The sequence below is a fragment of the Acomys russatus genome, chromosome 1 (assembly GCF_903995435.1).
Source record: "Acomys russatus chromosome 1, mAcoRus1.1, whole genome shotgun sequence".
Lineage (NCBI taxonomy): Eukaryota > Metazoa > Chordata > Mammalia > Rodentia > Muridae > Acomys > Acomys russatus.
In genome coordinates this window covers 100,472,668-100,494,616 of record NC_067137.1, presented here as the reverse complement: position 1 = coordinate 100,494,616, position 21,949 = coordinate 100,472,668, and the positions used below count along the sequence as shown (strand labels likewise).

At 42.2% G+C, this 21,949-nt stretch overlaps 1 protein-coding gene across 3 annotated transcripts in view; it reads right to left on the bottom strand.

Moving 5' to 3' along the window:
• Window positions 1-9,716: 9,716 nt before the first annotated feature.
• The window catches only part of Tshr (thyroid stimulating hormone receptor), a 130,425-nt gene continuing 118,192 nt past the window's right edge, over window positions 9,717-21,949 (bottom strand). For all 3 annotated transcript variants that reach the window (XM_051150122.1, XM_051150113.1, XM_051150103.1), the window contains 2 exons: window positions 14,696-14,884; window positions 9,717-11,330 (listed from right to left, as the gene is read on the bottom strand). In XM_051150122.1, coding sequence (XP_051006079.1) covers window positions 9,917-11,330; window positions 14,696-14,884 — 1,603 coding nt within the window. In that variant the 3' untranslated portion in view covers window positions 9,717-9,916. The remainder of the gene's footprint in view (window positions 11,331-14,695; window positions 14,885-21,949) is intronic.

Sequence of the window (21,949 nt, the reverse complement as noted above, 5' to 3'; positions counted from 1 at the left end):
CTCAGACATGCTCTTTTTTTTTTTTCTTTGTCATTACAGTTGGTCTCCAGATGGTGAAAACAGGTATGATGTCAGCTATCTCCTCTTTCTTCTGGACCATGATGTTGATTGGCAGGGTATCCCTTTTCTCTGACATTTGTCGAAGCTATTAATATTTCCCCTAGTGCCTCTTCTGTCAGAGTGCTTAAGGAACTCTTTAAGCAGAAAAGCATCTCATCACAAACAGTGTAATCATGTGAGTTCCATGTTTGCACAGATCTATGGACCATTTTTCAATGTCTACTTTGAGTTTCTTTTTAATAATTAAGAATTGTTTTTATTATGATTAAATTTAAATTATTAATATATTTCACAATAAATCAACATATTAATATATTAAATTAATCTCTAATAAGTAAAATGTTAATAAGTATAGTAAGTATAGTTTAATAAGTTAACTTATTTATAGTGCCCTGTCTGCATATACACATGTATGCCAGAAGAGGGTACCAGATCTTTTCTTTCACAGATGGTTGTGAGCCATCATATGGAATTGAACTCAGGACCTCTGGAAAATTAGCCAGTGTTGTTAACCATTGAGCTATCTCACCATCCTCTACTTTGAGTGTCTATTTATAACCTCTAGCATTCTAAAGCTCTTTCCACTGCTGTCAGGGGAACTGAGATAGAATACAGTGAAATTTAAACTGAGGTTTGCTATAAAGAAATAAGAATAGTAGTCTTGTTTTTCTCAAAAGTTTACCTCATTTATTTAATATGGCCCTTGGTGAGAAACTTGAAAAGCTTCATAAGAAAATGAGGCTTTTTGTAATTCCCTTTTGGTGTTGATCTTTGGGTGCAGTGTCTGGGATCTTTAGAACACTTAACCTCAAGAAGGAATAAATTACAACTAGATTTTTGTCAAAAGTCCTTCCTGCCTACAGACTCTATGGTTTTTGGAAAGTAGGTTTCTTAAGAACCCCATTATTGTAGACAATACTACTGCAATGCTCATGAGAATGCAGATCTTCTTTTTGAAAAGGATTTATTTTTAATTGCTAGTTATGTGTATGAGTGCATGTACATGAGTGTGTATACCCGCAGAAGCCAGAATAGGGCATCAGATCTTCTAGATCTGGAGTTACAAGGGTTCATTTGGCATAGATGTTGGGAGTCAAACACGGGTCCTCTACAAGAACAGCATATACTCGTAACCATGGAACCATTTCTCCAGCCCCTTAGTTCTTCCAGCAAAAGGATTTCAAGTTTATTCCCAGCAGATTGCTGAATCACATGGTAGATGTAGTGTTTTGGATAAGAATGGCCCCCATATGTTCATATATTTGAATGCTTAGTCACCAGGGCGTGGAACTGTTTGAAAGGATTAGAAGGATTCTAAGATATGGCCTTGTTGGAGGAAATGTGTCACTGGAGGTGAGTTTGACATTCCAAAAGCCCATGCCAGGCCCAGGGTGTCTTTCTCTGCCTGAAGATCAGGATGAAGCCCCTACCTATTTCACTTGCACCATGCCTGCTGTGCCTGCTGCCATGCTTCTTGCCTTGATGGTAATGGAGGAACCCTCTGAAGCTCTAAGCCAGCCCCTGTCTATGTAAAAGCCGTGGCTCTCACCTTAAAGAGAAAAAGAGATCATTTATTCTGGAGCCATCATGAGTGACCATGGTCTGGGAACACAGTTTTAGGTTACCCCAAATTCCATAGCCCAACATGGAAGGAGTTTCATGAAGTGTTTGTGGTTTTACAAAACCAGATCCCTCCGTGCTGGAAGTACAGGTGTGTTCTATTACACCTGGCTCCAGTTTGTTGTTGTTTGTTTGTTTGTTTGTTTAGGAATTTTCATGCTGTCCTCTGTGATAATTGTAATAATTTACATTTCTATCAACAGTGGGCTTTTCTCAGTGCTTGCATGATAGTGGCATAAATGCCTTCATTTTACCTTCACATTTGAGTGGTAATTTGGATGGTTTTGTATACTAGATTTTAAGAGAGAGACAGAGACACAGAGAGAGACGGGGGGGGGGGAGAGAGGGGAGGAGAGGGGGGAGAGAGCGAGAGAGAGAGAGAGGAGGAGGAGAGAAGAGGGGAGGGGAGGCGAGGAGGAGGGGAGGAGAGGAAGAGAGAGGAGAGAGGAGTGGGATGGAGGGAGGGGAGAGGGAGAGAGAGGAGAGCGAGAGAGAGAGAGAGAGAGAGAGAGAGAGAGAGAGAGAGAGAGAGAGAGAGAGAGAGAGGAGAGAGAAGAGAGAAGGCATTGAAGGTATTGTTGTGTTGTTTGGGGAGGCACTCTGATTGCAAATTCTTTCCCAGACCTGACTTCTCTCTCAGTTCTCTCCCAGGCAGTTTAGATGTTTCCTTTACTTTGGGAGTACTGACATCTTTCAAGTGCTCTTCTGTATATGGGTCTCACTCGTGCATCTTGACAGTTACTAATCGCAGACTATCCGTCTTTACAAGTGGAACAAGTTCTTCTCTTTCCGGTTCTCTTTCTAGTGTGTCTTCTGTGCCGTCTCTAGACCAGCGGTTCTCAATCTGTAGGCCATGACCCCTTTGGAGATTGACTGACCCTTTCACAGAAGTTGCCTAAAACCATCAGAAAACACAGATGTTTACATTATGACTTAGAGCAGCAGCAAGGTTACAGTTATGAGGTAGCAATGAAAATAATTTTGTGCTTAGTGATCACCACAACATGAGGGACTGTATTAAAGGGTCACAGCGTTAGGAGGGTTGAGAACCACTGCTTGAGGCCAGTCTGAAGGATATTCAGTTTGGAAACTGACATCTTTCAACCATTATGCATATCTGTATGCCTGCACATGTGTAGAGGCCGGAGACAAACGTCAGGTGTCTTCCTCTCTTACTCTACACTTTATTGTTTTGGGACAGATCTCTTATGGAACCTGGAGCTTATCCCTTCTGCTAGGCTGCTTGGTGGTGAACTCCAGGGATCTGCCTGGATCTGCTTCCATCACTGGAGCACTGGGATTCCAGATTTAGGCCTTAACCTTCTGCAGCAAGCACCTTACCCATTTAGCCGTCTTCCTGCCCCCTGGACCATTCAACTCTGGCTTCATAGCTCACAGCTTTCTTTACTCAGCGTTCAAGGAGACTGCCTCACTTTAACTTCCTCTCCTGCTGTTAAAGCTCTTGATCTGGAAATTTAATTTTAAAATTTCCAGACTTTCTAAGCTTTGGTTACATTCTTTTCTCTTTTTAAAGATTGCTCTGTGGTGAGGTTCAATAGTTCTTCAAAGCCCTCTGTTGTTATTAATTGAAATTTTAACGCTAATATTTTGGCTTTGAGTTATCTGGGCTTCCCCCTGCCCCCCGCCTGGAACATGTTCTCATTTGCCCATTGAGTAATGTGACATTAATATTTTCCAAGTATGTGACAATCCTTTTGGTCCATGTATGTTTTGAAGGAAGGATGAAGATAGTTAAAATCTTCAATCAGTGTGAAGGATTTCACCCAGATGCCTCTCTCTGACTTGGAGCTGGAGAAACTCTGCTTACGGTGCTCAAAGCAGGCTTCACTTTATGCTGCCGAAGCAGGGAGTGGGCGATGTGATCCGGGTCCCTGCCTACACTGGTCATTCTCTATTTTTGAGCTTTGTTTTGTTTCTATGGTGTTTTGAGACAGGATCTTTCTCTGTAGCCCAGGCTAGTCTTGAACTCACAATAAGCAATCTTTCTATCTTAGGCTCCTGTGTTCTGGGGTTATAGATGTGAGCCGCCATGCTTGGCTCTTCTTCTTCTTCTTTTTCTTAAAAAGCTAATTCTTTTTTTTATTACTGAAAAATGAAATCATATTACATCTCATTTGCTATCCCATCCCATGCATCGTCCCATTCCTCCCTCCCTCCCGCTTTCACCCCATTCCCCTTCCCTATGACTGTGACTGAGCTGGACCTCCTCCCCCTAAATATGATGCTAGGGTATCAAGTCTCTTCTTGGTAGTCTGCTATCCTTCCTCCAAGTGCCATCAGGCCTCCCCATCAAGGAGACATGGTGCTTGGCTCTTCTTTAAGATCTTGATTTCATTCAGGAGCAAACATTGACTGTATTGTTCTTCCAGATGACTAGAGAGAGGGTGGATGGAAAGGACCAAATGATACAGACTTTCAACTAATTACCTGTATTATCCCCTCAGCTCGGTGTCCTTCAGGCTCTGAGGCATCTCTGAGACTCTGAAGGAAAACATCTGACCTTCCATAGCTGCAAAAGTATATTACTTTCCTGGCTTAATTGTTGTCTGGGAGGCTTACTACCTCCTTCTGCTGTCCTAGGCCTAGGCCTGGAAGCTTCTAGCCTCCATGCAATCTAACCTAGGCCTAGAATGTTTTCAGCCTCTGAGACTTACTGCTTACTGAGCTCACCCTTGTTCTTTCTTTGCTCTGGGCTGGCTGGTTTAACTCAGCTGTTCTGGCTCAAACTCTTCTCCCAGCTGACTTATTTAATCTGGCTTCTCTCTTGGCCCAGAATTGCTCTGCTTGGCCTCAAACTAACTCAGCAATCTGCTCTAATCTTTTGGCTTCTTCTCATTTTCTGACTTGTTCCATCTTCACCTGAGTTCTCTCTCTGTAACCCATTTCTCTGCGACCCATCTCTCTATTACTGTCCTGGTAAAAACTGTCTCCTCTCTGAAAAAACTGCCTCTTAAGTAGCTTCCCATTCCTCTCCTGAGTGTGGGGCATATCCTATTTTGTCAAGACTTCTCTGATTGGTCACCTTTTCTGCCACTCAATTAGACATCACTTTCAAACATGGATGCTGCCTTCTACAAACTAACTTTATCTTTGTTTGGGATTAAAGGCATGTACCACCATACCTGGACCTAAGTTTTTCTTTACCTGAAACTTGTTCTATACCAGGCTGGCCTTGAACTCAGATCTGTTAGCCTCTGTCTCCTGGATTAAAGGCATGCTTGTATTCCTGCCGGATCACACAGACCTAGAAGGTCTTTGGATATGATCTTTTGCCAGAATAGCCATGTTATGAATTAACATTCCTCTACACATAGCCACATCTTATTCCAGGAATGCATTTGAGATAGAAGCTTCTCCACTGAATCAGCCTGTAGAGGAAGTTTAATTCAGAACAAGCTGTTCTGGTCAGAGATCACATCCAAAGACGTTCTAGGTCTGTGTGATGCAACTGGAATACAGGCATGCCTTTAATCCCAGGAGACGAGGCAGGCAGATCTCCGAAAAGCATATGCCAGGCTTAGGAGCATGCCTTTAATCCCAACACTCAGGAGGGAGAGGCAGTTTGGTTGAGAGTGAGTTGTCAGACAGTGCAGGAGAGTTGAGTTCCTGGCAGTTAAGTTCCTGGAATTCAGAGGCAGTTTTTAACTGGAGAGCTTTACAGAGAGAGGATGAGCTAGACACAGGTGAAGACAGAACGAGCCAGAGAATGAGAAGGAGCCAGATAATTAGAACAGACTGCTAGAGTTAGTCGGAGGTCAAGCAGAGCAATTTAGTGAGAAACAGAGAAGCCAGTTTGAATGGGTCAGCTTGGAGAAGAGTTTGAGCCAAAACAGTTGAGTTAAACTAGCCAGCCAGAGTTCAGAAAGAGCTAGAAAGGGTGAGCTTTTTCAGCAGTAAGTCTCAGAGGCTGAAAACATCCTAGGCCTGGATTAGATTGCACGAAGGCTAGACGCTTCCAGGACTAGGCCTAAGTTAGCAGACAGAGGCAGGAAGCCTCCAAGATGACAATTAAATTAGGTGAATAAAAATGTTTATATCAGTCATTACCTCACAAGCTTTCTGCCTTCCAGAAGGTCACCAAAGTCTTTGGTTTGCCAATTGCTCTGTTTCTTCTGTTCACCATATAGTTTCAGCTGCTCTCACTTCATACCTCTTTATGTCATTCCAGTCGAAAATGAAAGAGCAATTTAGGTACTAAGCCTATTACTTTGATCTAGAACCTGCATCACTTTTAAAACAAAATGTAGGGCTAAGGAGATATAGCTCAATGGGTCAGGTGGCTTGCCACACAAGCATGAGGATCTGAGTTCAAATCCCCAGCACCCAGATAGAAAGCTAGGCTTGCCCACACATGTACCTCAGTAGTGGCTGGAATAAGAATAGTTATTATAGGCTCATGTGTTCGAATGCTTGGTCCTGAGTTGGTAGAACTGTTTCCAAAGGATTAGGATCTGTGGCCTAGTTGGAGATGTGTTACTAAGTTTGAGCATTGAGGTTTCAAAAGACTTGTGACATTCTGAGTCTCTCATTCTCTCTGGATCAGGATGTAAACTCTCGGCTACTGCTCCTGCACTGTGCCCACCTGCCTGCTGCCATGCTCCCTACCATAATGGTCATGGGCCCTCGCCATTTGAAACTAATGGTAAACACCAAATAAACTCTGTCCTTTCTAAGTTGCTTTAGTCATGGTGTCTTGTCACAGCAATAGAAAAGTAACTAGTGTAGCTTGTAACCCTACGGCTGTGGGGTAGAGAGAGGAAGATTACTAGCACTTACTGAACACAGGCCTAACTTCAGACCCACTGAGTGATCAGACGGGAAAAAAAAACAAAACATCCCATGCCTTCTGCTCTCCCTGTGAGCAGAGATATATGTACCTGCACGTACACATCTGCATACGTCATATACTACACACACACACACACACACACACACACACACACACACACACACATACACACAGTGAACAATCTCCTCCCAACCCAACTTCAAGTAGGATAGAATATTTGTTCTCAAACTGTTAAATGTTTTTGTTGGTATATTTTTCTTTGTATCCTTTTATCTCTTTGCCAGCCTCATGGTGGTGCCCTGTATACATCCGTTCTGCTGATAAATACGCTGCAGAGTAGAGTACTGAGCAAGCAGGAGTCAGTGAATGTGAGGCTGTTTTGAAAGATATCGCTTTGAGAGCTATATAGAAACGTTTAGGACATGAATTTCATGACCTCTTGCCAATGGGTACTTTTGGTGTGTGTATGTGTAACTTTGTGTTCGTGTGTGTGTGTGTGTGTGTGTGTGTGTGTGTGTGTGTGTGTGTAGAGGTCATGAGAAGATGTTGGTGTCTTCTTCACTTGTCCTCTATCACATTTTTGCGGGGTGAGGGGAGAGTTTCTCACTGAACTGAACCTTACCCATTTAGCAAGCTGGCTGACCACCAAGTCCCAGGACCAGGACCATCCTGGCTCACCCAGTGCTAGGATTACACGTGTACATTTCTCATATGCTGGAGCTCAGACACAGATCCTCGTGTGTGTGTGTGCAGCAAGTACTTACTGGCTGGGCCATTTCCCAGTTCCTAGCCTGGAACTTATCTTCACTAATGTTGGTCAGTCTTCAGATAATTAAAAGCTACCAGTTAAAACAAAGGACTTATTGACTCAATATTTCATTACAATAACACTTGTTTTCATGTGTGTGCATGTGTCTATCTGTGTGCATGCCTACATATGTATGGGTAGGCCCAGAGATCAGAATAGGGTGTCAGGTCCCTTGGAGCTAGAGTGATAGGAAGTTGTGAGCCAGGTGATGTAAATTCTAGTCCTTTACAAGAGCAGCAAGGGCTCTTTAAGTGCTCAGCCACTTTGTTGGACCCTTGAATGCTATTTAGTTTCTAGGATCAATACTCATCATTGGTTTGATACATTCTATTTTATTCTCTTTCTACTCTTATCCGTAGATGCCTGCTAAGGAATCCTAGTCAACTTTCTAGGCGTTATCAATCAGTTTCAATAGATTTCTTAGCAACTGTGCACAGTGCTTTTCTCTCTTTGATTTTAACACATACACATAGAATGTTAACCTCAAAAGATATTGATCAAAAAAAAAAAAAACCCAAAAACCTTAGTACTATAAACCTTAGTACAGAAAGAAAATTTATTTCATGCTGTCAATATGAATTTTAATAACAATTTTGTTGACGAGGGCTTCTAGGACTTTGTTTTCAAAGTTCTAGATAAGCTCCTCAAGATGCAACACATTATCTGTCCAGATGTGAAATTTCAAAATGTCACAAGAGAGAAACATATGTCACAAGGCAACACATATTTGTTTAATTACAGTTGAACTGCTGGGAAAGCCTGTGCTTATGTGTCTGTGACAAAGTATCAGGCCAGTGATATAGGGACTATTCTGATGACCCATAAACCCCCCCTTCACAGACTTAAAGTGGCAAACCCCTTATATTTCCTGCTTTAATTCATGAGCACTTAGAAGCAAACGCCAGATCTGTTTGGTGGACACTAGAACAATAATAGGTGTTACAGTAAATTTATCTGTGGGGAGCTAACTAGACAGGCAACCTGGGAGATACACCTGTATATACAGTTCCTGACTGAAGCAAGGCTATTATTGGGACATATATGTTTTATGTCAGTGATTGGCAGGGTTAGAAGGAACTGGCAGTGTCAGATGAAAAGAATTTTTTTTCTTTTTCTTGACAGTGTTAGTGTGGTGTGAGCTGCAGAGAGCTAAAAAAAAAAAAAAAATGAAATGAATCTCTGATGATAAGCTAAATGTTTTGAAGTGAGTTTATACAGTCTCACAGTAACTCTATTATTTGTCTATTTTGTTTTGTTTTTTTTTTTTTTTGAGGCAGAGTTTCTCTGTGTAGCTCTGACTGTCTTGGAACTCGCTTTTTTGAGATCTACTGCCTCTGACTCCCAAATGCTAGGATTAAAGGTGTGTACCACCACACCTGACTGTATTATTATTCCATTACATAAATTCGCACCCGTTTTGGAACTGACAGCAGGATAGATATACTAATTAGATGAATAATTAGTAATATGACTCCATATAGTCACTCAATAGAATTTTTGGTTCAGACATGATGGTAAAAATGAAATAAGGGAAAATCTTCTTGGGTCATATATAATGGTTTCAAAAAGAAGTAGATAGCAGCCCCACAAAGCAGAAAGAACAGATTCTACCTCAGTAGTGCTTTTTTCTCTTTGTCATGAAAATATATCTACTGAGGGGAAGATATACCTAGAGTTTGGAAAATGGAAGAGGTCATCAAGCGCCTCCGTTTCTATAGGAATTGAATTCCAGGGACTTGCTCAAAGCCAACAGCTAAGTGGTGTGTAGTTGTATTATTCAGCAGGTGACTGAGTGTGCTCTGTCCTCATTCCCACGTGTTGCTTCGAAATGGCTTTCAGAACTCACGTCTTGTATGAGAAGATAATTCTTAGTTTTCTCAGCCACGAAAGCTGAACTCTTAGCAGTTTTTCCAGTCCGTTCCTAACACCTGGGTCAGGAGGAAGAGCCTGGGGAAGAGGACATTGTTTGAGAGTCTCAGGAGGAAGCAGGGGGAAGCAAAAAACCTCCCAGGGCTAGACTTCCCCCCTTTTCATGCTTAATAAAAGCAGTATGTGTCATCTAATTGTGTTTGCTTTCCAAGTTTCTTTTGGTATCTTGAGGTGTGATCTCATGTAGCCCAGGCTGGCTTGGAACTCACTATGTAGCTAAGGGTGAACTTTATTAGATCCCCCTGCCTGTACCTCCCAAGTGTGGCAGTTTTTTTTTTTTTTTTTTAAGGGATAAAAACTTTCTTTGGTTATATATCAAGGGAGCCAATATGGAGGTGCTCAAGTAAATGGACACTGAGCATTTGTTGAATCTTTAGTATAAAACACTACATAAAATGGAGAAGATAGATGTGGGAACAGCTCAGTTGGTATCTATGGTACATGTTACACAGTGTCATAGACAAGCATCAAAAAAGTCCCCCGGAGAGCATAGACTATTTTCATATCACCTGGGACTCAGATATGCTGATAGCTTCTCTTCCTTCTTGGACGCAATACTCTCTACAGATGAACTTTGACCCCATGTAATGTCACTTGCATGAAGCTATGCCTTCCTCTGTCATGGGATTGGAATGCATGCTCAAGAAACCAGCCTTTTGTAAGTCCTACTGTGACTTTGTAGTGTCACTTTACAAGGCTGTTTGTTTATACTCTTCTGCGATTTGTCCCTGTATTTTTGGAGTTAGGTGAGAGTTTCCAAGTAGTTCGTAGGCGTCTTGCATGTTGGGGAGACTCTGCCTCGCATTCTGGGGAATCTTTTGGATCTGAAGACCAGTGCTATTGTTTGGACAGCCTCTTTGACCCTGATATGCCTGGGCCTGGCGTTTGCAGATGCCAAGCTTGCTGAGCAGGATGAATACATCCCTCTGGAAGGCCGTGGTGAAAATAGCATAGAGAAATGGATTGGCACAGGAGTTGAGGGGGTAGAAGAGAACCAACAAGATTTTGGAGTTAGTGACGGTGATAAGAGGCTTGTTCATAAGAGCTGACAGGGCATAGAAGGAGATCGGGGCCATGCACACAAAGTCGGTGAAGATCAGCACAGCCATTCTCTTGGCAATCTTGGTGTCTTTATCTCGAGGATTGTACTGGGGATTCCGGACCGTGATGTAGATCTTCACGTAGCAGGAGCAGACGATGACAAAGGCAACAACATTGAGCAGCAGAACGAGGACAATGTACGCCAGAGCCAGGGGGGTGTCGGTGTCCATTGGCAGGCAGATGCTGACCTTGGCATAGCTGCTTATCCCCACCATAGGGAGCAGGGCAAGAAGGAAGCAGGAAACCCAGCCCCCAGCCATGATGGTGTATGCGTGCCTGAGGCGGATCTTCCTATCCAGGCGCATGGCGAAGGTGATGGCATACCATCGCTCCAGGGTGATGACCGTTAGTGTGTACACAGATAACTCACTGGCAAAAACAGTGAAGAAACCAGCTGTGTTGCAGCCGGGGCCTGTCTGCCAGTCGATGGCATGGTTGTAGTACTCAGAGTGTGTGTACAGGTCGACAGAGGCGATGAGAAGCAGATACACGCCCATGCAGAAATCGGCAAAGGCCAAGTTGCACATAAGAAAGCGTGGCACGGTCAGTTTATAGTGGCTAGTAAGGAGAATAAGCAGGACAAAGATATTGCCCAAGAGAGCCAGCAGACTGACGAACCACACCACGATTCGCAGGAATTTGTAGCCCATGATGTCTTCGCAGGGGTTAAACTCATCCGACTTGGGGGTACACACCATGTCTTCATTGTCCCCACACACAGTATAGTCATAGTGGCTGTCGAAGGCTTGTAGTGACTCTTCCTGAGGATTTTTGAGTTCTTGGCCAAAACCAATGATCTCATCTTCTTGATCTTCAAAGAAGACGTAATAATGAGAGTTGCTGGGGCTCTCCTGGGACTTGGAGTTTTGCTTGTCCCCAACACTGTTGTCACCCAGATCGTCCTCGTATTCCTGGTAGGTGGGACCTCTCAAGACATTCACTGCTTTTCTTTGACGCAGTTTCCGGATGCTGCTCTCATTACACACCAGGGACTCTAGGATTCTGCAAGGCAACAGCTATGAGTCACTTCTTGCTTAAAGTTTACCCGTGATCCCCATAACCCCTGGGAAGGGATGCAAGGTACTTATTTGGATGTTCATGATGCTATGGATTCTGCTGGATTTGGTCAGGCTGGGCCTCTGCTACATCATTTAATATATTTACTTAATTTATTATGTGTGCACACACCACAGTGCGATATGAAGGTCAAAATGTAATGGCAGAATTAAGCCTTTATCAACACTCACTCCAGGTGCTTCAAAGATTAATGCTTTAAGAAAAGCATGCATGCAGATCCCAGCTAAGCCAATGGAATTTCAGCCAAGGGCAGAAATCTGGAACAGCTTGCAAGCTCGATCTATAACATGGCACCTTTACAGATGCTTTCATCTGCCAGTGGCTTTTTAGGCTCCTATCTCAAGGTACGTTTTCCTAGCAATTAGAGAAGAGTAATGGCAACAAAACAAAGCTGTTTTGGATTTTTTGGATATCTTTAGATTACATTGAGCAACTTGTGTTAAATAAACCAGATTTGCTGTCTGACCAGGTGACACCAAGGGTCATTTTCTCTCTTTTTTTTTTTTTTTTTTTTTTTTTGAGAAGAGGGTCTCCATATAAGCAAGTTCTAAAGAAACATCCTCAGTGGATCAGAGTTCTAATTTTTCTTACAAGTACAACTCTGCCCTTCCTCATCTTATGATTTCTAAGTTTGATTAGGATGCAACTTATCTTAAAGTTGTGTCTGAGACAATTCTTTTTGCAGGTAAATTCTACTTCTGTGTAACTTAACATTTTCTAAGCACACACTAGTAAATCCTCTATGACACTTGCTTATAAATGTTAATTCCTTTTTGTTTAGGAGGACAACTTGTGGGATCTAGCTCTATTCTTCCACAAGGTGGATGCTGGGGGTGGGACTCAGATCATCAGAGTTGGCAGCAAGCATCTCTCTGAACCATCTTTCCCGCTCTTTGCTACATCCATTTATATGACCTCACTTCTCCTACTGTGACCAGTGACAATGATCTTATTTCTCATCTTCTTGAGCCACATTTTTATAATTCCTGATTGTGTCATGGTTCTTCTTGCTATAGGTAGTTTATTGTATATATGTGTAATAATATAAATGTATATGTAAAAATAAAAATGTTTAATTAATTAAAAAAATAAACCTTTATTCAAATAAAAAAAGAACATGATGAAAAATCATGGACACTGAGACCAACTTAGGACATGGTTCCTTTAGTTACTAGCTGTGTTGTGTTGTACAGGTCTGTGAGGTGTGTGCATTTGTGAACGGAATGTGAGTGTTGATTGAATAGGTAAGCATCTTTTCCAAGCTGTTACAACTGTATTGGCAGCAAGGGTTGTGCCATCTGTGTGCTTGTGGTTGCTGTTGACGCTAGTCCTAGTCTGAGTTCCAGAACTTCACACTCCCTTTGCCTAGAAACTCATGGCCACCCATAGTCATTATTCAATTTTAAACATAGGCTGATTTTTTTTCATAAGAGTCTTTCCTGACATAGTGGCGAATGCCTGTAATCCCAGCACTCAGGAGTCAGAGGCAGATGAATTTAGTGAGTTCGAGGCCATCCTGGTCTACAAGGCAAGTCTAGGATAGCCAAGGCTACACAGAGAAACTCTGTCTTGAAAAAACAAACAAACAAAAGTCTTTCCTGGTTTTCAAAGCACTCCACCCTGGTGTTTCATATCTTCACAGGCCTGACTGACATTTCCTTCTTTGTTTATTGACTTCTTCCTTCAGTAGACTGTAAGCTATATGCAAGAAACCTCCGTGTACTCCTGCTGGAGCTGGGACAGTGGCAGGCACATAGGAAATGCTCATCAAATATTTGCTAACAAATGAATAAATGGCCACAGCACATAGGTATACTCATAGAAATAGGGTTTACTTTTTAAATGTATTTTTGTGAGATTACAATATAATCACATCATTTCTTGTTTTCCCTTTTCTTCCCTCCAACCCCCACTTGCTCACTTTCAAAATCATGACTCTTTTTAAATAACTGCTGGTGTGTGTGTGTGTGTGTGTGTGTGTGTGTGTGTGTGTGTGTGTGTGTGTGTGTATTCCTAAATACATAAATACAACCTGCTCAGTCTGTATAATGTTATTTGCACATATATGGTTCCAGGGCTGACCATTTGGTATTGGATAACAAATTGGCGTGATCTTCCAAGGGAAGGCTATTTCTCCTACTCTCAACATTTTTTAATTGCCTATTGTTCTTTGCATAGAGTTGAGGCCTATAGATTTTCTCCATGCCAACATTAGCATGACTATTGTTATTGTCCTTGCTCAACTCCTGTTTGGGTAGTTGTATTGGTAAGACTCCATGTATGTATCTTTTGACATTCCTAGGAGAGACTGCCTGTTGCTATGGCTCTTCAAATTTTTCCCTTCCCCAGGGATCCCCCAGCCTTAATGCAGGGGTTACCTGTAGTTGGGACTGAGAATGTTTAGTTTTTTTATACCTCACCAGCAAGGTCCGCTCTATGTATTCACGCTTGCTCCTTTCCCTACAGTGTCCTGTAGCATTACTGTAGCCCCTGATATCAACACCATGTTCCCGTGCAGTTATTATGGCTGTGATGGGCCCCTTAGCCTAGGTCTTCAACCTTCTAGTTTGCATCTGCCTCTTAGACTAGGTCCTGATATTTTTGTCTGGTCATCTAAGTAGATACTTATGTAGAAACTAAAGGAGACAGAAATAGAAAAGGAAGGGTGGAATTAAAGCGGGAAATGGCACAAGACATCAAAGAGGAAACAGGTCAGAGCAAGAATGGGCAACAGCTTTGAGTGTAAAGTAGTACATCTCTCCTTAGCAGTCTTTTAAGTTGCCAGATATTGAAATTATATATGTCATAGTTAATGCTTTTTACTTGTCGCATTTCAGCTATTCAAATTCCAGGTGTTTTTCATGCAACCTCTTATTCTTTTCAAAACCCCTATGGATTGTCACCATGATGATCTCGAGTCCTTCGCAGCTCGGAGCAGCTGAATAAGTAGGCTGAGATAATGTGGCTAGACTCGATAGGGCTGGGATGCAAGCCAAACCTGCTTCCAAGTCTGCAGACACCTGACAAGTCAGCTTTGTCGTGAGCCCCGTCTCCATGACATCATTTCTTACTGTCTCCCTTTGCTCCACCGCAACCCAGCAATCTTGGCTTTGTTTCTCATCTGCAACCACGTTTTCCCCACAGTTATCAGGCCCACAAGCTTCCTGCGTATGGCGATGCTTCCAGTTCACTTCCTCCTGAGTTTTAAACCACGTTCTTTTCCAAGCCTACAAACGAGTCCCTCTTTCATTCCGGCCTCTCCTTGCTTATTCCACACCCCTGCTACTTACCCCCTAATTTTTTTCTGGTTCTTAAAAGCACAGCAGTGGCTTGGATAAGAGAGGTCAGCCCTCGTGAGGTGCAGGAAACTCAAGGACAGAGGAAGCTTCTTGAGGGTCCAAGTGTTCTTTGCGATCAGTTCTTTCAGGTGCTCCAAGCCTTTGGAGGGAAGGGAGGTGACACTGGTGGAAGACACGTCTCTGGGATTCAGAGAAGAGAACAACACAGGCGGTGAGCAGCCATGGCCTTCTCTTATCTTTGCCCATCTTACTCGCCACCTGCTGCCCCCAAAACCTAACATTCTCAAGACTAATGGGGAGATGACAAGCTCCTTTCTGCTACTGACTATGTCATCTGAGTTTATTTCTTACAGCCATTGGTCCACTGCAGACATGAGTTTCTAAGTCCGAGTTTCAAGGAACTGCTATATTTAAAAGACTTAATAAGTCATTATTGTGTGTATTTTTTTAGGTGAGTGTGTGTGTGTGTGTGTGTGTGTGTGTGTGTGTGTGTGTGTGTGTGTGTCTCAGTATACACATACTGTGGTATGCATGTGGAAATCAGAGGACAGTTTTGCGAAGTTGGTGATCTCCTTTCATCTTTCCATGGGTTCTGGGGTTTGAACTTATGTCCTCAGGCTTATGTGACAAGTGCTTTTTACCTGCTGAGCCATCTTACTGGCTTAGAACTACTATTTTTTTTCAGGGGGAGGGGGAGTTTCGAGACAGGGTTTCTCTGTGTAGCCTTGGCTAGAACTTGATCTGTAGACCAGGCTGACCTAGAACTCACACACATCTGCCTACTTCTGCCTCCCAAGTCCTATGATGAAAGGCATGTACAAACTTCTGGCTTAGAACTATTTTTATTGAGTGGAAGTCTTACATTTAATCAACATGAATCCATAAACATTTTATTCTCTCTGTAAACTCATGGAATCAGAGAGGAATATGAACTTTGTAAAATGGCATCACACAACTATTAAAAAAAATCTTCAGAAACAAAATTTAAAAACCAGACGAGGTCAATGGCATCTAAACTGTTATCTCTCTCTCTCTCTCTCTCTCTCTCTCTCTCTCTCTCTCTCTCTCTCTCTCTGTGTGTGTGTGTGTGTGTGTCTGTGTGTGTGTGTGTGTGTGTGTGTGTGTGTGTGTGTGTCAGGTTTGGAGATCAGCATCACTATTATGAAAATACTCTTCATTAAATGCAAAGCTTAAGAACTTAATAGTTACATAGTAAATCACGGCTAAGGGAACCCCCAAAACACAGTTTCTTTTTAGAAGACTATAAATATATTCCTATGAAAAAGATAATATTTTATTAATAATCTAAAAAGTACATCTGCAAACTGTGGGAGGGAGATGTGGTGGGTCTAGGAGTTGTATATTAATGTTAATTATTAAAGTAGAATGATTTTTGGCTTTTTAGTAGCAATTTTCTCTTCTCCAATCCCAAAGAGTATAGATTTTATGTCTTACTGATGATTTTTCTTGCACTGAAAAATAGCGAGAATAAGGGCATGAATATTTAATCTATCATCTCTTTCCTTTTTATGTCATCAACTAAAATAGTCAATATGCATTCCCTCTCCAAGACTTTTATATTTATATTTAAAATACTTAATATAAGCTGGGAGTAGTGGTACATGTCTTTAACCCTAGCACACGGGAGGCAGAACTCTAAGAGTTCTAGGCCAGCCTGGTCTACATAGCAGGTTTCAGGATAGCCAAGACTACATAGTGAGACTTTGTCCCTCAAATAGGAAAAAATTAAATAAAAAATTAAAAACTAATACAAGCCTAGTTGGTGGCATATATTCATAATCTTAGCACTTGGAAGGTGGAAGCAGGAGAATCAGGAGTTCAAGGCCATCATTCTTTGGTACACAGTGAGTTCAAACTAGCCTGGGCTACATGAAACACTGCTCAAATAACTAGGTGGTAACCGATAGCTCTTTAATTGAACTCATGACCAACTTAACAAGAGGGAAATCATGCTTGATATTGGAAACCCAGCCAACTAGTAGGGCTAGTGAAGTAATGGACCTTGGAGGAGAACCTACGATGCCACTTTCCTAGACCAGCATACCCCAACTCCATTCTAAATATTTGTCTTATGCCCACAGATGAGCGCAGTCCTTACCCCTCATTAAGGAAATCTCTCTTTGCAACAGAGATAGACCACAACCAATCAAAATATAGACTTGTGGAGCCCAGTCCTCCAAACAATTCAGGGATCATTCCAGAAAAGGGGGGAAGAAGATTGTAAACCAGAAGAACAGGAAGTTTCCATCTCCTAGCAGTGTCAGAAGCTCTACCCATAAAGTCTCACCAACAAGACTGCCAAAACATGAGCTGAACAAGGGCAGCTGCAACAGACATGCTGAAGTGGACTTGGGGGGAGGGGTACCACAAGGCCTCAAATCTACACAAAGAACCGCAGGCAACTCGGGAATGCTGAGGGTGCAAGGAATAGTCTTTCCAGTGGAAGAGTACACCAACTAGTTACCTACCAAATGGTCAGCCATAAAAAACATATATATGAGTAACATTATACAGACTGAGCATGTTAGAGCTATGCATTTAGAAATATGCACATATACATGTGTATATATGCACGTAACAACACTTAATGAAAAACAGAGGCCATGGATTTGAAAGAGAGAAAAGAAGGGCATATGGGAGGATTTGCAGGGAGGAAAGGGAAGAGAGGAATGGTGTAACTGTACTATAATCTCAATGAGAAAGAAAGAAAGAAAAGAAAGAAGGATAATTAGTAGTATCTGCTTAGCAAGTGAAATCTAATGTGACAACTTCTCCCATTGCAACCGGATTTAACTGGGATCATATTATCAAGGGTCAAGGCTGCCAGAACTTGATACAGTTCTTTAAAACAAAAAACAAAAACCAAAACAACAACAAAACAAATGAAAAGCTTATATATTGTCCTAGCTTTCACCCCAGAACTATGGTTCTTGTGGAAGAAGGTGTCACACCAGTTATTTTGATTTGTTTTTTTTATTTAAAATTCTACAGTTCTGTGTTTCCCAAACTCGCCTATTAACAGGAATGAACCTTGGCTCCCAGCACTGAATGCTCTCCAGGTGATTAACACTAGAGAAAGCTGTTTATGAAAGTGGCCTAAATAACTCTGCAGCTGGGAAAAGAGCAGAGGGAGGAGAGAGAGCCTTCAGCACAGCTGGGAAGTGTGGCCTCTCCTGTCCTTTGGATGCCCTCCACTGACTCCCTCCCCCAATCCTCCCACCATGCTGTCTTCAAGATCAGGCCATCTTTCAAGTCTAGTTTGTCTTGAGGCGTCTCTACCCCACGGTGCATCCATCCGTCCATATGCCCATCGTCTGTCTGTCCATCCAACAACCCATGACACTGAAGGGGGATAGCATCTTTTTGCTCATTTCTTCTGCTTTGCTCTCATCCAGGCAAGTGAGACAGGTATAGTATGTGAATGTGGCCCAATGCTATCCTGATGAGATCTGATAGGCTGTGGTCAGATGGTGGGGGAGGAGGGTCCGCTGTCAGAGGACTAGGGGAGGGGAATAGGGTGGAGGAAGGAGGGAGGGTGAGTATGGGAGGATAGGAGTGAGGGGGTAGCAATTGGAAAGTAATATGAATAAACTATAATAAATAAATAAATAAATACATTTGCTTAAAACACTGAGATATGCATGTGCGACTTTATTTTGTTGTTTTTATAACTTGGTTTTGCATTGTGGATGGTGCTATCCTTGGGCTGATGTCCTGGGATCTATAAGAAAGCAGGCTGAGAAAGCCATGAGGAGCAAGCCAGTAAGCAGCACCCTTCCATAGCCTCTGCCTCAGCTCCTGCCTCCAGGTTCCTGACTTTTTTTTTTTTGTGTGTGTGTGTGTGTGTGTGTGTGTGTGTGTGTGTGTGTGTGATGAACAGTGATATGGAAGCAAAGCCAAATCTTTTTCTCTCAAACTTGCTTTTGGTCATGGTGTCTCATCATAGCATATAGTAACTCTAAGACAGCAGGCATGTACAAAGTCAGTAACAGAGTATCAGTACACACCCATAGAAGCATCTGTGGCATGATGGGCGTTTGGAATCTAGTGAAGCTTTGAGTTTATCTGAACTCAAGCCCAAAGCATAGGATCCAGTCAATACAACCACAGCCTGGGACTCAGCTTGTCTGTGTAACTGTTCATTTGATGACTCCACCTGCATGCCACACAGACATTTCCAGTTTAACAGCTGAAACTGAGGGGTGGCAGCAGTTTGTGGCCACCTACTGCCAACACTCCTCTTCTTCCTTTTTCTTCTGTCATAGTATCAGTACTCCTATAGCTCAGTTGCTGAAACTTGGAGTAACTTCAGCATGGTGAATTTCAACACTGAACACAGCAAAAAGCTGTAGATTAAACTTCAAAAGATCTCAAGTCTGAGCACATCCAGAAATGGGTACCTGTGGGTTTTAGTTTTGGTTGTGAGCCTAGCCTTTAATGGCTAAGCCATCTCTCCAGCCCTCCTGTGGGTTCTAAATTCATGGATTCGACCAACTGCATGATGAAAACATGTAAAAAGGTAAGTTGCGTCTGTACTGAGTATATATGGTTGTTCTCCCCCAATAAAATAAAATATTAGCATAGGATTTACTTTGCATTAGGTTTTATAAGCAATTTAGAGATGATTTAAAGTTCACAGGAGGGTATGCCTGGCCTTTATGTAAATAAATACCATTTTATATAAGGGACTTGATCAGGATGAAATTTGATATTCTTATTGAGTCCTATGGTCAGCTTCTCTCAGATACCAACAATGGCTATGTTTGCATCGTCACTAACTCCAGCTAGCATCTTTTGTTGCATTAACTTTCATGTTTATTCTTTTTTTTCCTTCTGAAATGGTTTTCAGATACCACCTAGAACAATCTTGAGACACAAGTTGTTGCAGGATATTTGGTTGCACTGTGAACCCCGAGATTGCAGTGCTTACTGGAAGACCCTGTTTCTAGTTGTGATGTGGCCCAGCACTAGCACACACCTTTAATCCAGGAGCTTTCTACTTGAATTAGATAAAATCAACCATAGGTCAAGAGGTGGGGCAAGTAAGCAGTTAACAGGGAGTGAACATAGGAAAACACCATGGAGAGTAAGAGGAAGTCAGGAGGATGGATAGAGAGACACCCAGGAAATAGAAGCTCAAATTCAGGTTGAAGGTTTTTTGAGACAGCATGGGGAAGGTATTCTTTGCTTTCTGGGATGTGAGCTGAGGAGGACCATCACCTGATTTCTTTCTCTGCCTCTCTGACCTGGCAGGTTTTCACCCCAGCATCTGGTTCCTGAATCTTTATTGGTGAAATCAAACAATTGAGAGTTTGATAAAAACAACATTGAATAATATCACTTTCCTGCTTAAACTGCCCCAGTGACTCCCCAGTGACCTATCCACTCAATATGTCTTGTCCTTCAAGGCCTTGCAGATCTGGTCCTTGACTACCACTCCCACTTTGGTCTCAGGGATGTAAGGTCACTTGATGTGGCTCAAAGCCTCTGTTGTACAGACTGTGCTTGAAGTGTCCTGGTGTGACTCTCCTGAAGTGGGTCTCACAGGGTCAAGTGGCAAGAGCCGCGGTGGGTTTTGTTGTACTCCTCGTCTGTGTTTTAAATTCATCTTGTCTTGCAGAGATGTCAAGTTCCAAAATGGACATTCTGAGTGGTATCAGAAATGGAGGTAGCAGTTCCTTTTATTTCCCAGGTAACATTGTGCTGTTTCTCCACTTGAAACAGTACAGCTGGAATGAAACTTCCTTTCATTCCTACTGGTATAAAAAACAAAAACAAAAACAAACTAACAAACAAACCCTTTCCCGCCTTTTATATGCCAGCTTCCAGAACTAGAAGTTTCAGTGTTCTTTCATGTGGTCTCCTTTGCCGTAAATATCCATAGTAAAATGAAATTGTGCTCCCCCGAGCCATCAGATGTCAGTTCAGTTGTTCATGTGTTCATGTACAGTTTGTGGTTCTTCCTGCCACCATAGTTTAGGTTTTAATTACATTTCACCTGAGTTTTGCAAACATGTCATGGTGTCCCAGCAATCTAATAATCCCAATTTAATGAGTAGGATAGAATAATCTGCCTAAAACGTAATCCCATCTTATTGCTCCAGCAGCTTAAAAGCCACGGCTCCTTCAAGGAAATTTCAGGTGCTTGGACAAATATTCTCCCTTCCCACCACAGAGGCTCTATCCCTAAAGTCTATGTCCTCTGTCTTTAATTTCTCCCTCATTTCAGTTAGACTACACTTTCCAACAACTTCCTAGAAAGGCTATATAGAAAAAGATTTTCAGCGTGCTACCGTGTCCCATTCTTACCTCCAATCAGTGTTTTACCTGACTATAGTATTTTGGGCTGCACACTTTTATTAAAAAAAAAACTCATTTTCTTTCAAAATTTAAATTATGTCTCCTATTATATTTAACAACCACTGTTGGTTTTCATAAATAAGATGCCCCTCAAGTTCCTATAATTTGGACTTTCTGTAACTATGTATGTCTGTCTTGCTCTCTGACTCTCTTACTCTCTCTCTCTCTCTGCCTCTCTCTCTGCCTCTCTGTGTCTCTGTTTCTGTCTGTCTGTCTGTCTGTCTCATGCATATGTGCGTGCGTGCGTGCGTGCATATGTGTATGTGTACCTGCCTGTGTGTACATGCTGGTGATTATTAAGCGTACACACTCTACAACTGACATTCTGAGCCCTAAACCATCTGGAAGTCTTTCCAAGAGTCTCTTTATCCCTACTGTGAGATTTCATGATGTTGTGCCACTTTGTGGATTTTTACCATCGTTGGTCCTGGGCAAGAGTTAGGCTCATGCTCAGCCTGGACCTTTAGGAAACGTTCATCTCTGATTACTTTTCTTGTAGCATACTTGGAATGACTAATTGTTTACATTTTCTCTTCCTCCTCCACATCTTTATCTTTTGTTGTAATTTTCTCCTATCGCTCTTTAGTCTTCTGGTAGAATTCCTTCATTGTAGTGCTCATTTCTTGTACTGAATTTTTAGGATTTGCTTCATGAGGTCCTGTTTAGAGTGGTGCTTTTGATGCTTAGACCTCAGGCTCTCAGTATGGTTTGTCAAGTGTAAGAGCACATTTCTAAGTCTTTCTTGTGCTTTCCTTCTTCTGGTAACAGGTATTCAGGGAAGCCCAGTGCAGTGCTCATGAGTGTGGATATAACCACACTGGATCTTACCAAGGCAAAGAAACAAACACAAAGGATGAGATTGAA